This window comes from Solea solea, chromosome 7 (assembly GCF_958295425.1).
Source record: "Solea solea chromosome 7, fSolSol10.1, whole genome shotgun sequence".
Lineage (NCBI taxonomy): Eukaryota > Metazoa > Chordata > Actinopteri > Pleuronectiformes > Soleidae > Solea > Solea solea.
This window is the reverse complement of record NC_081140.1, coordinates 14,780,279-14,794,983: the sequence shown is the minus strand read 5'-3', so window position 1 is coordinate 14,794,983 and position 14,705 is coordinate 14,780,279. Positions and strand designations below refer to the sequence as shown.

The following is a 14,705-nucleotide window of genomic DNA, read 5'->3' as shown; positions in this document are numbered from 1 at the left end:
TTAGAGCACAGAGTTTCAATAATGACACACTAAAACTCCCAGAATGCTTCCAGTCACTCAGCTCAGTAAACTACCATCACCTCCCGACACAGACTGGATTGGAATAATAAATAAGTTAATCTATTCTAGGAAACTCAGACCTTTTAAGAAGAAGACATTCAACTATAAAAAAAACCCCCATAAACTTACTACCAACACTGCACTTAAAGTCGGGGTGGGAGATCGTTTTCTGGAGCATTTTTTTTTTTTACTGTATTAAAATCCGATTGTAACCAAATAATTAACGCACTGTCTCAAAAATGAAAAAGCTACTTCCAAGAAAAAGGCCAACGCAGAGAGATCCAAGACCAGAGTGAACATCCTGCTGCGTTTGACTGAAAGCTCAGAAAGTGATGCCATGGTGGCTCTGTTTCTACTCGACCGGTTAACTTTGTTATTTGTTGTTGTTTTTTTTTTTTTTTCATCATTACCTTTTCAATCCAAAAGTATCCAAAAAGATTTGCGTCACAGAGAAAAGTCACCGATGCTGCGCAGCGCTCGTGGATCCTTTGCTCTGGAGACACAGCTTCGGAGAGAAGTCTGAATTCAAAATGTATCCTGCTCTAACAGTTTCTCCAGGATCTCCAGCCCTACCTTTAAGAGATAGTAAAGCTCATTTGACATTAAGCTCAAATAAATTTGAAATGTTTCAATGGATTTGACTTATTCCTTTCTAAACCAGCTTTCAGTGCTTTTAAAGAGAAAAGAAGAACAGTCAGATACTACACTAAACGTCCAAAAAAGTTCCAACCTGTGATGGAATCTGGGGGCGACGGTGGTTCAGTGATGGAGTGAGTCGTCTTTCCACTGGACCGTTGTGGGTACAAGTCCCAGCTCAGACACTTAATCTCACGTTGCTCGTTAATGGGTGTGAAAGATGTGGGACAGAAAATATGAATGTGTGAGTGACCGGTGTCAATGGCAAAACTGTAGTGTCAAAGAGCTTCGTGAGGTCACGAAGGACTAGAAAAGTGTTGTTTCAGTCCTTGTGTTTTATGGCTCACTTAAAAGCACTTAATCATCCCCGTATTTTTTACAATATCCCTTTTCTACTCGCGGTTATCGTAAGACTTTGTACTTGTGTGTCACACAGGCGGAGAACGACCTGCGTGACTGATATCCTTGTCCGTCAGTCCATTTACTTCCATTAAGCTCCCTTATCGCGTGTAGGACCGCTGCCAGTTATAAATGGCATGGATATTATGGGAACATGCCGGCACTCTTTTACATGTGCTAACACTGCGGTGTCGGAAAAACCGGCCCCCCGCACCTCCTCCCAGCCCCCTCCTCCTGGCGGCGAGCTGCTTTGCTCTCTCCTCGGCAGCGAAGAAGTCTGTGGTCGCCCTGAAGAATTCCAGCACAGCTCTGTGACTCCAGTTGGTCGCGCAGTGCCCCGTCGCACTGTACGGCAGTGCTGCAGAAGCAGCGGCGCCGGGTGCACCGGCAGCACTCTGCTCAGACTGGGTGGAGAAACCACAGTGACCTCCACGGTCAGTCAGGAGGAGAAAAAAATGTGGGTTGGTCTCGAAGAGTTCCAGGGGAATGGTGGACTGAGTGTCACCGCGGATCGGGTCGTCCTGAGCGCAAACACTCAGGACAGGAATTGCCACCTCGTCCACGTCCCTCAAGGGTTCATTGCGTTCCCAATAAGCATCCCAGGTAGCTGAGGTGTTGCTGCTGCTGCTGCTGGTCCCTGTTGCCACTGCTGGTGCAGCGCCCGCATGTCCAGTCTGACAGAACAGCGCCTCCTCCAGGCCATGCAAGGAACAACTAGAAAACGCAGCATCAGCCTGTAAGGTCTCAGCCAGCACCGTCCTGTACCTACGCACGTCAACCGCATACACACACATTTGCACCACACAGACACACAAGTGGACAATAAGACAATCAAAACCAGTGAATCAATTCTGAAGAGCTGCAGGATGGTGAATGGGTCTTTCATTCCCGATTGGCATTGATTCTAGAAGCCTCATGTGGGTCACGATGCTTCTCAGAATCAATGAATTGAGGAGGCCATCTGTTGCTATAGTAACATGACATGTTGTCTTATTTGTCTGTGCCTGTCCAATGAATGGTTCATGGGTAGTTGAATCTGTTTTCACTTAAATCTCCCTTTGACCGCATTCTTGTTTGAGGTGAGACCTGTCTAAGACCTCTTCATGAAACTTCTTTTCATCTTGAAGACATTGGGATAAAAGTAAAAGCAAGTAAGAGAAGGAGTTGTTGATCCTCTCAATCTCTCCTTAACCCTAACCCATTTGGATTAGGTGATTCTTCCCCAATAAAAGACAAAGAATTGTCTTGGTCTAACTTTCAAATAACCTTTGTGTCAGCTGTGCACATACACTGTTCTCATGAGTGAGCCACAGTTGACTGTTGCCGGGCCTAAAGGGTGATTTATAATAGTTGACAGCTTGTTATTTGTGTCTGTCAGACTCTGCTGTGGTGACAACGAACACAACGTTATCACAAAACAGACACGATGACCCAAGCGAGGGAAATACGAACCAAGCAGTAAAAATATCTACATCCTCAATCCAATGAAGAATTGCCTTCACAGTTCAGTGTTTTTCATCATTTTTTTTTTCACGAGTCGACTGAAACTGCATTATCAGATAAAACTGTTTTCAGCTACAGCACAAATGTTATCAGCACTTGACTATTCAGGGAGGCTGATTCTCTCTCTCTCTGTAGATGTTTGTTTAGTTTTAGAAAGTATAGCTAACAATAAGGTAGGGAATTTGAGTAACTGTTTCCATAGTTGCAGAGTTTAACACGTGACGTAGTATGGACGGCATGTCTTAATAAAACTAAAACAGAGTAAGGAAGTAGCCTCGTGCTTCTGTTCTTACCTGCTGAGACACATCTTCTGGTAGAGCACTAAGGCCCACTGAAGGGGCCAGCACAAGCCAGTCTCAAACCAGCTCTGGCAGCGGAACACGGGAGACAGGCACACAGCCGCCGTCACGTAACTCGACGAGCCGCACTCCCCGAGGTAAGACAGGAGAAGGCCGGACCCCGTGCTCTCGCTCACTGCGTACAGTCTCCCCGCGGGTTGCCTGTGGCGAATGTAGCGCACGGCCTCGCGCAGATCCGCGGGGTCCCCGAACTGCTGCAGTTTGACAGTGGTGAGCGGGGTGTTGTTGTGACTGCGGCGGTTGAAGACGGCCGGCAGGTAGCCGTGGGACAGGGCTGTCTCACACAACTGTGGAGACAGACAGGAGACAGAAAAAAAAACTTTTATTCTTCAACTGCTGTGCGTTGGAAGCCAGGGAGAGAAAATTCAGTCATGCTTCGTCTACTACTTTCTCCTCCACATGAGGGTCACGGGGCTGCTGGAGCCAATCGCAGCTGACACAGGGTTAAAGGTGGGGTACACTTGGACAGACAGGGTTCACTCTCACATAGTTCAGTTTAGAGTGTCCAAAATGAACCTGGGGAAGGAAATTGGAGTAACTGGAGAGAACACATGTGCACACGGGGAGAGAAAACATGCAAACTCCATCCTCAGTTGGACCGGGTCTTTTGCTGTAAGGCAGCAGTGCCCAGACGTTTTAGTATTTCATCAATTAAGACGAAAAAGAAAGGTGGTGAAGCCAAGGATTAAGCACAACATCATTATTTGGGCTGAGCTTTGGCCCAAAAAGCTTTAAAGTCTCCACCTACGCTGTGCAGCTTTCCCCCGAAAATGGACTGCGAACAGACCTGGCGCGGGATGAGAACAAAGCACTCGAGTGTGGAAACCTGTGTGTGTTCTCATGTCTCTGGCAGAAAGGCTTCCCTTTCATCAGCGGCACAAAATCCCTCATCGCTGTTATTGCCAGGGAACTTTATTTTGAATACTGTGACTATTATAATCATTATTTAGCGTTCTGAAATGAAGGTGACAAGATGAGACATTTGGATGATGGAGTCACTGGTGCTGAATAAAACACATATAAACTCATTCAGCATATAAAACCTGTTTGACTGTGGTTTAAATTATGTGGAGAGAATATGACTTTATACTTTACCCTCACAAGCTATTTTAATGAATCAGACATCTCTGAATCTGTTAATTAAACACATTTAAATATTTCAGGGAGCCAAGGCTTCTTTTGTCGTGCCTGTTTCTTTCTTTTCTTTGATGTTTACACAAAACAGTCATTTTATGTTTTTTTGTGGCTTGCAGTGTCACTTTACTGTAAACATATAACATTAACTCTCAATCCTGGTGATGATTCTTATCAGACACGAGCTCAAAAGTAAATAAGCTGAAGAAAATAAATGTGAAAGGGCTACAGAAAACGGCAGTTTTATGTATAAATCAAAAGGATCCAACGCGGAGAAGAAAGGGAAAATAATCCAGTGTCGGCTCTGAATTAAATAACTGAATATATACATGTTTTTCTCATTCAAACATTTATGAAACGGAAAAAAAGGGGGCAAGGAAACCTATGTGCAGAAGAAACTGAAACTGTAAATGAGTTCCATTGTGTTTTTAGATCTGCAAGAAATACCAACAGCCTGCAGGAAGAGCCGCAGCATCACTGCATCAAATATTTACCAGCTCAAGAAGGCTGCAGTGGTATTTTTGCCACTCTATCTTTGTCATTATAAAGAGGAGGATTTACTCCGTATACGTGACACACAACAAGGCAGCGACAGGAAAGATATAAAGAATTTGATACGTTTTCCCGTAACGTCTCTCAACGGCGAACACGTGAGGAGGACGTAAAGTATCGCTCCGTTTAACGTCCAGATACTGACTGAGATTATGAGATATTTCTCCATAGGAAATCCACTTTAAAGCCGGAGGATGAACGTTGTACTGAGGATAAACTGAGGTGAGTCTGGTTGCTCTGGTTTGTGTGTCGAGTAAATGTCACATCAGCAACAGCCCTGCGTTCTAAATACTCACAGACAGAATGAGGGTGACGCGTGAAATGAAAGTATAAAGAAAACAAGGGTAGAGAGATACTGCCTGCATCTGTTCTACCATTTGGTTCATTATTAAACAGATGTTATCGGCTGTACACTGCTCCCAGTGTGAGGCCTTGTATATCAGACTTATCTCATTAGATAAGCCAATACATACACACACACACACACACACACAGAGAACACCTCAAGTTCACCACTACTTAATCACGGTGAATGATGCGCGGTCCATTTCTGTGAGACCAGCACTGACGTCGACAAACTCCAGCAGCTTCATCACGGCATTTTGCCACAAATCAAATTAAATAGAGGAAGTGATTCGATTAAGAGCCTTTAGACGGCAACTGAGCATCTCAATGCTCTACCCTCTTCTATTCTTGTCAATGCTTTATCTAAATACTCCTCAATAGCCCGTGACAAGTGCCAGACATTGATTTTTCTACCCCGGGTTAAGAACGCGCAAGAGCAAGGCAGCCGCTGTCGAAAAATAATACGGAAGGTTGTCTTTTGTTGGAAATGTATTCAGTTTGAAATGCACAGTGGAAAAGTAGGTAAATAATTGACCCTGGTATTTTTCAAGGCAGAGCCTGTTTTAGCTTTATGTTTACCGTAATGTTTTAGCCAAGAAATAAATCCTCTCCTATGAGTCATAGATTGAAATGCTGCTAAATTGTGATATACAGAGAGAAAACAAGGTAGTAAAACACATTTGTACGTCTTCTTTTAATATATGGGGACGGCATGTTCAATTACTTGAATAACTACAATGCCCTCCCTCACTGATCTGTCCAAGACTCTAAATGTAAGAACTGTCACCGTGTGATCCCACTTTCCCATTCCACAGCACAAGGAATAAATGGAATTCCCAACGTTGTCCTCTCATAAAATCAGCACGTGAAAAGAACGGATTAAATTAAACACGCGTTGTATCATAAATTACGCAAAAAAACAAGTCTGTGCCAAATTGAAGCTGCACAAAACACAAGCACATGAAACACAAATGTGGTTAAACTGCTCAGAAAATCCATCTGTGTGAACTCGCTGGATGTTTATGTGAACATTTATGGCCTTCCAGCACATGTTATAATATAAACATGGATCACACATCGCTGAATAGAATAAGGCTCACTGATCCAAGTCGTTACACGCCTCCAAAATAAGGTACCTGTATGTGTGGAAACACAGCAAATCTGAAAAACAATCAGTAAACGTCAAATAAACGTCCGAACGCTTGAGGAGGTGGAAAAGGAAAGTATTACTATTATTAGTATAGTATTATAGTATTAAAAGGTATTATTATTAACAATCATAATAATAATAATAATAATACTTTTATAGAATGCATGCAGTGGAAACAGATTCAGCGAATAAAGGAGGACCTAACAGAAATCACACGATTGAAATTGTCACTCCAATGTAGTGACCTCATAATTTAAAGCGATTAAACACACATTTTTGCACGATGTGTATGTAAATGGGTGTAAATCAGGTCAGCCTGAATAAAAGAGAAGCAAATGGACAAAAAGCAAGTGTGAGAATATGTCTGTGTGCCTGCCCGTGCTAATATGACCTCTTTTTGGTTTCAGTCTTTCCGGTACACACACACACACACACACACACACACACACACTGAATATCACCAGTGACAGAAGCACTCTAAATAAAGTATAATGGGCTGACGACATCATATATACTCTCTACAGTGAAAATGGCCCAGAAAGAAGCACAGAGTTATCTGCGTTTCTCCATCATTTTTGCTTTGTTCTCTCTTGGTAAATCTGGGTATTACAACACTCACTCTGTATATCTCATTGTTGTTCCCCCCCCCCCACGCACACACACACACACCTTTCCTCCTCTTCTCTGTTAGCACAAAGAGTTACTCGCTCTCTAGATTAATGTCGGACACATTTTCGAGTGACCACTTGCAGCAGACTTGTTATTTCTGACATGGAGCTGACAGTACGCCGCGTGGTGAACACTGTGAAATGAAATGGGCTTGCACAGCGCCAGGTGCCCAGAGTAATGTGAGAGCCAGCAGGCATTGAAGTAGCTGCACTGCCAATGGCCCCTCGAGTCAAGCGATGCTTTGTAATCAGTCAGCGTTTGGAAAGAGCAGTTGAAAAGACTGGCACTGCCTTCACATCTGCTCTTTGGAACCGCTCGGCTCTTTTTTTTCTCTCCAGCCTGAGTTTGTCATGCTTGTAACTCCAGTGATTACCTTTGTTGCTTTGCAGTGGAATCTCCCTTCAAGTCTCCCTTGAATGTTTCGAAGACTTACATCTGTTTCGGCGATGGAGTTTCTGTGCGTGTTCTCCGATTTTCTTATGAATTATAAACGTAGTCGCTGTCTTTTTGCTCACCATCTGCAAACACTACAGTTGCTACAGTGACGTTTTTCCTTCAGTTGATGACAAAGCAGCAGGGATGTCGCTGTAGATTCTCATTCATCCAGGTCTCTGTTGTCTAGAACACGTCGAGTCACTTCAGTCCTTCAGAAGTGCAGAAGCCTTTTGGATGAGAAGTGAAACGTCTTCAAAGGAAAAGTCCAGTTGCTACTTGTGTTGGGCTTATGATATGACGAGTGAGGACATTATTAGGACCTTTCTTTTTCATCATGTTGCTGTATTTGACAGTATGGGCATATTAAAGGGCTGAGTGATACCGTATGGGTAAAAGGTTTCCCAATAAAACAAGCTCAAATCAGTCCATGTTACTGCAATAACAACTTCTGAATAAAGCCAAAATGAACTTGTTTCTTCAACTTTTAAACTATTTGGGGGGCAGAAAATTGCAAAAATACCTGTTACACAAAGAAAAACAACACTTTCATACAGTGAGTGTAGTGAACGTTTGTTATATTGGTGTATTGGAGTGTGTGTCACTCACAGGTTATCACTGAGGATGCAGAAAGGGCGCGTGCATTACCTGTAAAACATTCCTCGTGATTTTCCCAAATGAGTTTGGGATGATGAGAAGAATGGGACTCGTGGAGTGACTGGAGGTCCTGCGCCGTCTCTGGTAGGATGGCACTGCCCAGTCCAAGGCCACCAGTCCGTCGTCGCTCAGCTGCAGGTTGTCCCGCACAAACTGGATCGGACTGTCGTACGGCCAGCACGCCTGGTACACACTCTGGAGAAAGGCGCTGGCGCGCCACGTCCAGCCGCCACACGGCGAGTAATTACCGAAAGTCCTGCAGTGTTTGAACAGATAGTTGGCCAGCGCGGACGGTTTGCAGATGAGCGCCACGGTGTGCGTTTCCTCGCCGCTCACAGCGCCCACACAGGCCGCGTGACGATGGACACCGTCGCTCAGCTCTCGGTCCGATGAGACGCACCTCTTCCCCTTCGCCGCCTGCTGTGGAATCCCGAGTCTCCGAAGCACAGCAGGTGAACCCTCGGTGCCAAAACACTTGCCCGGCCAGATCAGCACCGCCAGGATCACAACGCACAGAGCCACGAGCCATCCCAGCATTGGTGCAGTTGAAAAGGCGCAAAATAAGCACGTAGGCGCACTCCCCAAAACTTACATTAAAACAGTGAACGGAGACACGCTGAGTCCTGCAGCGTGTTAGTTGGTGTCTCGGTGGATTTCCTCAGCTCTCGGCTCAGCAAGTTTTAGCGCTCGACACCTCCGGTGCCAAAAGACGCGCGGTCCTCGTCGGTCTCAGTGAATAACGCGACCGCAGCGTTTCCGTTTCACCAAAACACCGACGTCATGTTTCCATTTCTTAAAAAAAAAAGAAGGGCAATTTAGCTTTTTTTTTCTTTTTTTTCCAGTGACCGGGTTGACGACTGCGCTCAACCGGTGCTCAATCACTGCTCCGCGGGGCCAAAAGTGATGTGTGTGTGTGTGTGTGAGAGAGAGAGAAGCAGCAGCTATAGATGGAAACGCCTCCCACCTCGTCCATCCCCAGTCTGAATGAGCAGGTGCTATGGGCGTACGCGATGCTCCTATATAGTCTTTAAAATATTACATAAACTCTGTTACAATCATCGCAAAATCCGCCCCCCCTCCCTCTCTCTCTCTCACTCTCTTTGTCACACACACCAGAGGCACTTGTAGAGAAATGCGCATTAACATAGAAGTGAACATTCCTTTCCTTGCAATAAATAATGCAGTGATGTAAAATGATGGCTCCCAAATGCCATAAAACACCAAAGAAGAACATTTCTACTAAATAAATTGTTTTTTTTATTAAAAAATTAAAAGTTTTGCATTCCATTATTCTATACTTTATTCAGAGATTCAGCAGTCCACAGCTGTCCAGAGCCACTCCACGTGCAAGGACGTGAATTCCCTGCAACGAGAGCTCTGCCAGCTGTATTTCAGAGGCATATTGTTTTAGACAGTCTCTGAACAGATGGCAGGATAACAAAGCACCACATCCCGCTGGAAATGTGTGCACTACATGTGAGACAACAAGCCCAAATGGAAGACGACAAGACAGTAGATCACTGTGTTTTGTTCCAATATTTCATTTCACACCATTCCTGAGCAGCCGTCAGTGGAACATATAACAAGAATGGCAAAAATGGAAGATGCCAAGCCAACAAGTAGACTCAAGACAGATGAAAGGCTTGAAGGATGTGTGGTATCATCTCAAAGACACTTCAGAACCGCTTACAGCTGGTGCAGCGGAGACTGGAGAGACACATGTTGCTTTATGTTAATTTACTCAGATGCTGTTCCAAACATTGATAATGAGAGACATTCGAGAGAGAGAAACAATAACAATATCTGCACTTCACTGGAGGGGGAAAGTCTGCGAGAACTCATAACAACACACTGTTGGAGTTATGGTTAGATGAGACTATCGAGAAACAATTTAGCATGCAACACATTTTGCATTGATGAGAGGAGGACGGGGAAAAAAACATGTCAACAAATCAACTTGAAGTGTGGGAGCAGAGAGCAGAGCTGAGGCTGTTACAGCATCTCAGGAGGCCACGATCCAGGCAACCAGTGTGTGAAAGGCCACAGCAAAATGTCACAGTTTTTGTCCAAACATGCACTCAAAGAACCTTGACCCTCATGCTCTGTGTTTATTGACAACTGTAAAAGGCATGCAGAGGATGGGGGTGGGGGGGCTAAAATGTTGGTTTCTCAAATATCAGTATTTCATTTAAAGGTCCAGTGTGTGAGATTTAGGAGGGTTCATTGGCAGGAATTGACCAAGTAACCAATATGTATTCTTGTATGAGTGCAAAACCTTTTTTATTTTCTTTTATTTTTGTAGCCTTAGAGTAGACTTTTATAGTACTCATGACATCTGACATCTTGCACATCTTGGGAAGGGGAGGTTGCTGTTTGCAGAGGTGGAAAGAGTATATTGAAATATTCAACTCAAGTAAAAGTACCTCTATTTTTGAGTACATTTTTACTTAAGTACAAGTAAAAGTACTGGTCTGAAAATGTACTCAAGTTAAAGTAGAAAAGTTGCTTGTTTAAAATGTACTTAGAGGAAAAGTTACTGAGTTACTTTTTTTAACAAAGGTTGGGATTTTTTCGTGTGTCGTGCAAAAAGGTGAAGGGGACACAAATCTCACAGGAATTGTTTTTAATTAAAGGCAAACTTTACAGATTAAAGTGCTGACAAAATAAAATATGTAAGCACATTATGCATCAGTCAAAATCTGTCTAAGAGCATAAACACTTTAACTTTCTCACTCACTCAGGGACCTCAATGAACACCAACTCACCTGTCCTCATCATTCACTGCCAAAGTTTCCGGTGCATGAATGTATTACTTTTTAAATAACACTTTTTTTTTTACTCAAAATGTAGCGTAAAATGTAGTAAAAGTAAAATTACAAAGTAACAGTAACGCGAGTAAATGCAATTCATTACCTTCCACCTCTGGCTGTTTGTTGCAATAAGCCGTCACTAATTCTTCAGATGTCACCAATTCTTACACACTGGATTTCTTTTTTACAGATGCAACATCAAATCTGTACAGAGCTGAGTTTTGGAGGAATGATGCCGTGTCAGTATTAAATGAAAAAGACACAATTCAGGTTTGTTTATATTCATCCACATATGCAAGACTAAGACTAAGAATAAAGGCCTAACCCATTTAATTGACCAGATGACAAACTAAGACACACACACACACACACACACACCCATCTGCAAAACAAACAATTATACTTGACACACAGCCCGGAGTGTTTCACTGGGCGTGCTGACACAATAGGAAATGTACTGGGGTGAAATGAGTAACTATCAGAATAAAAGAAGAAACAGAAAAAAAACACATTTTGTCATTTTTTTTTGTGAAAGAGTTATGAAAACAATGATACCCTATTTCATGTCTGTGTGATCAATAAGAAGCTACAAGCAGGAGAAAGCTGAGCTGTTCAAAGCGCGGCTATAACACAGCACATCTGAACCTGATGATGTTGTTGTGGCATTTACTGTTTATGAAGTGCCCTTCTTTTGACAGACGGTTCTGGACCTTGATCTACTTTTGCAACAAAGACGCAGCATACTTTCACTTGTTTTCACTCATTAGTCAAATTATTCGTAGGTTATTTTTTTTTTGTGCTACAGCAAAACAAGACAGCGAAATAACCACATTCCCCAAAATGTTTCATGACTGTATTTGTTTTTTATCACAACTAGCATGAAGAAGCCTGGCTGCCAACCTCAGAGTAAACAACAGTTTAAAGTGTCCATCATCACAATTCAGTAAAGTTTATCCCAGAGTTAAGTTACTGGAACAGCACAGGAGCAAACAGGAGAAAAGAGGAGTGGAAGAGGGATGGCTATGAATCCAGGCAGAGGAGGACAGGGAGCATTTGGTGCAGTCTCATGACTCATAGTTTATATGTGCAGATCTAATTTCAGCATTTTAAATCTTATTCTCATTGACTCCTCTGTTGGGATGCAAACCAGCCATGGTCAATCGGGACGATTTTCTGTAAAGGAAAAAGGAGACCGAAAACGTTCACCTTTTCACCAGTTACCACAATTGCACTTCTTAATTTGTCCCTCCTTCTTTCCTCCCCCTCCTCTTTGACCTCAGCTCCTTCTGCCCCGTCACCACGGCACAGCTGCAACCTCGAACATCCAAACAGTGAGTGCGCGGCTGCGTCACACAGACGACTGTATAATTCATCTTTAGCGACATCTCAGACCCGATGTCTGCGTGGAGCTTGCTGTGAAGGAACACCCCCAACATCCCACCTAGTTTATAACAGGAGGATGTAATGTCACAGCAAGCCACCTCGCCAGCAACCGCTGTAACCGAAACCATGTGCAGAATCCGTGTTTACTCTGGTTTTAGTTTTTTCGAAACATCAGCGACTCTTCATGTGGCGTTGCACTGCATGCCCTCCCTCTGAACCTCGACTATGACGTGGGTCCATTGTTGACTGTGTCACAACAGCCATGATCAAACAGATGTGTCCACTTAAGTCTGCGAGGATGTGAATATATAAAGCATAAATACTCTCCTCCACATAAATAAATAAAAAAAAAAATCCAGTGAACTGCACCTTCGCCTTTAAAGTCACATGAAGACGTATCTCACTCTCCTGTACGCATCAGTGCTTGACCACATCCTTAGTAGCACTCTTCCTGTCCCATTTCTACATCCTGTGACAATAACATTTGCATTTCTGCAGAGGTATAAACGTGCAGCTCACTTTTAACCCAGTGAGGTGTGAAGGGACACATCAAGCTAAGCAATCAAGGTAAAGGCTGAGCAGTGGGCATCGTCGGTATTGTCTGCTTTACTGAAGTGAGTGAAATGAATGTCTTAGTGGCGGCTATAAGAGCGGGGCAACTTTTCAAAATTGTAAGGAAAGGAGCCTCAATGGTTTAACAAACTTTTCTCCTTTAGCGTAGAAAACATCAATCATGTAGATGCTGTCAAAGCAACAGATCTAATGATGATCTGAGCTCCATATTGATAAATATAAATGCATTCTCTGTCATAACTGTCCAGTCAGGAGCTGAAATTATAGCTTGCGACATTATCCACATCTTTCTTGGTCATACATTAATTCAGTGTTTCCATCCAGTTAACAGTGTGCTGTTTATTTTCACGGATTCTTCATTTACTTCCTGTGAGTGGCTAAATGTTCTCCCTAAAGAAAAGCATCATTTCTCAGGTGGAATCCAGGCTTTGGATGAATGATTAGGAATCAACTGCTTGTTTGGCAGAAAGTCAAAGAAAAATTGGGTGTAACAGAAATTAACTCTTGAATCTGGATTTGGTTGAATGCTCGAAATGATCTTTTTCAACCTGCAACCTATTTTTCTGGGGATCAGATAACCGAAGACGATGCTCCGTCTACATCGATTTAAATAAAAATATATTAGATATTCATTGTGTTGATATTAGTGTTGATATTATTTTTTATTGTTTGGCAGGGACTACAAGTGGAAACACAGATGTGGAAACATTTCAAATATCTCCCGGGGCTCCTGGCTCAGCATTATTTCAGTGAGTGGAGAACAAGTCAATGTACGTTGGGTTCCAGTTTAGAAGCAGAGCAAAGTATTGGACACATATTCTTAGCCAATCACACAAACTGATGACATGATTTTACAAACATGTGGTACATCCTCCAAACATCCGTCTTCTACCACTTCATCCTCCACATCAGGGTCGCTGGTGCCAATCCCAGCTGACATAGGGGGAAGCGTAGGGTTCACCCTGCACAGATCGCCAGTCCATCACAGGGCCACACAGAGACAAACAACCATTTTAGAGAGTCAATTTACCTAATCCCCAAATCTGCACGGGGATTAGGCAAATGGGGGGGGACATTTAAAGTCCATGCAGAAAGGCTCTTGTTCTGACCGGGTGGTGGTTCAATATTAACACTATTTCATTTGTTATGACCTCCATTCAGCTGCACATATCTAACTTGTAATTCATTTCGTCATCGTCATCTATCAGGGAACTGTGGTCAGGATGTTGTCACCTATTGGAGTGTACAGTATACTGCAAACTTTTAAGTTTATTTTTTGCTTCAACAGTTGACAGTGGGATTAGTCTGCAGTGGGATTGGCTGCGAATACAAAGTACAGAGAAAACTGTTTGCAGTGTACACTCATCCATCAAGTGTTCAAGCAATTATAACTAAATGTGCCTTGTCGGGAGAGGACGAGATTACAGAGGCTGATTCTTAGACTTTTTGCTTTCTCATGGGTTTTTTTTTCTCTTTTTGAGTTTCTGACTCTATACTGTAGCTCTCTGATGGACCCGGAGGACAGCCTCATCAGCTATACAGCCATCATTCACTTTTACATGTTGGTCAGTGGAAACAGAACTGCTGGTTTAATCATATAATACCGCCATGACACTGACACTGTATAAATATTCTGATGTCCACATAGGCTACACATCTGTTGGTTCCCCTTTGCACGTTTTGTTTTTTCAATCGATCATATCACACTCTCTAATGTTACTGTGATCAAGCTCATATGAACCTCTGACAGTGGCACCATTCATACCGAGTATGGATTTGTGAAGACGCAATTTAAATTTCGGCATCCAGATATGTAGGTTACCATGGAGATGTGTCACTATCTTGCACGGGGAAATTCACAGCACACCGTCGTATTTGCATTTCCTCCCCAGGTGTGAAATGTTTTGAATATCGTTATTTCCAATAATGCAGGGCTGAATAATACACAATCAAAGGTTGAGTGAATATCATTGAGTGAATGATATTCACAGTAGTAAACAGTACCATAGCTTTGCCACTGCAGCATAATGCAATTAACGAGAT

General features: G+C 43.1%; 1 protein-coding gene across 2 annotated transcripts; it reads right to left on the bottom strand.

Annotated features, from left to right (window-relative positions):
* Positions 1–428: 428 nt before the first annotated feature.
* Positions 429–8,850, bottom strand: abhd15a (abhydrolase domain containing 15a). Of its 2 annotated transcripts, none has more exons than XM_058635047.1 (3): positions 7,888–8,850; positions 2,892–3,244; positions 429–1,809 (listed from the first exon to the last, which is right to left on the bottom strand). In XM_058635047.1, the coding sequence occupies exons 1-3, from the start codon at positions 8,431–8,433 to the stop codon at positions 1,197–1,199; spliced, it is 1,512 nt and encodes a 503-aa protein (XP_058491030.1). In that variant the 5' UTR covers positions 8,434–8,850; the 3' UTR covers positions 429–1,196. The 2 variants fall into 2 exon arrangements, with proteins under 2 accessions (XP_058491030.1, XP_058491029.1); XM_058635046.1 differs by having other exon boundaries at positions 429–1,860; positions 7,888–8,848.
* Between the last annotated feature and the right edge of the window lie 5,855 nt (positions 8,851–14,705).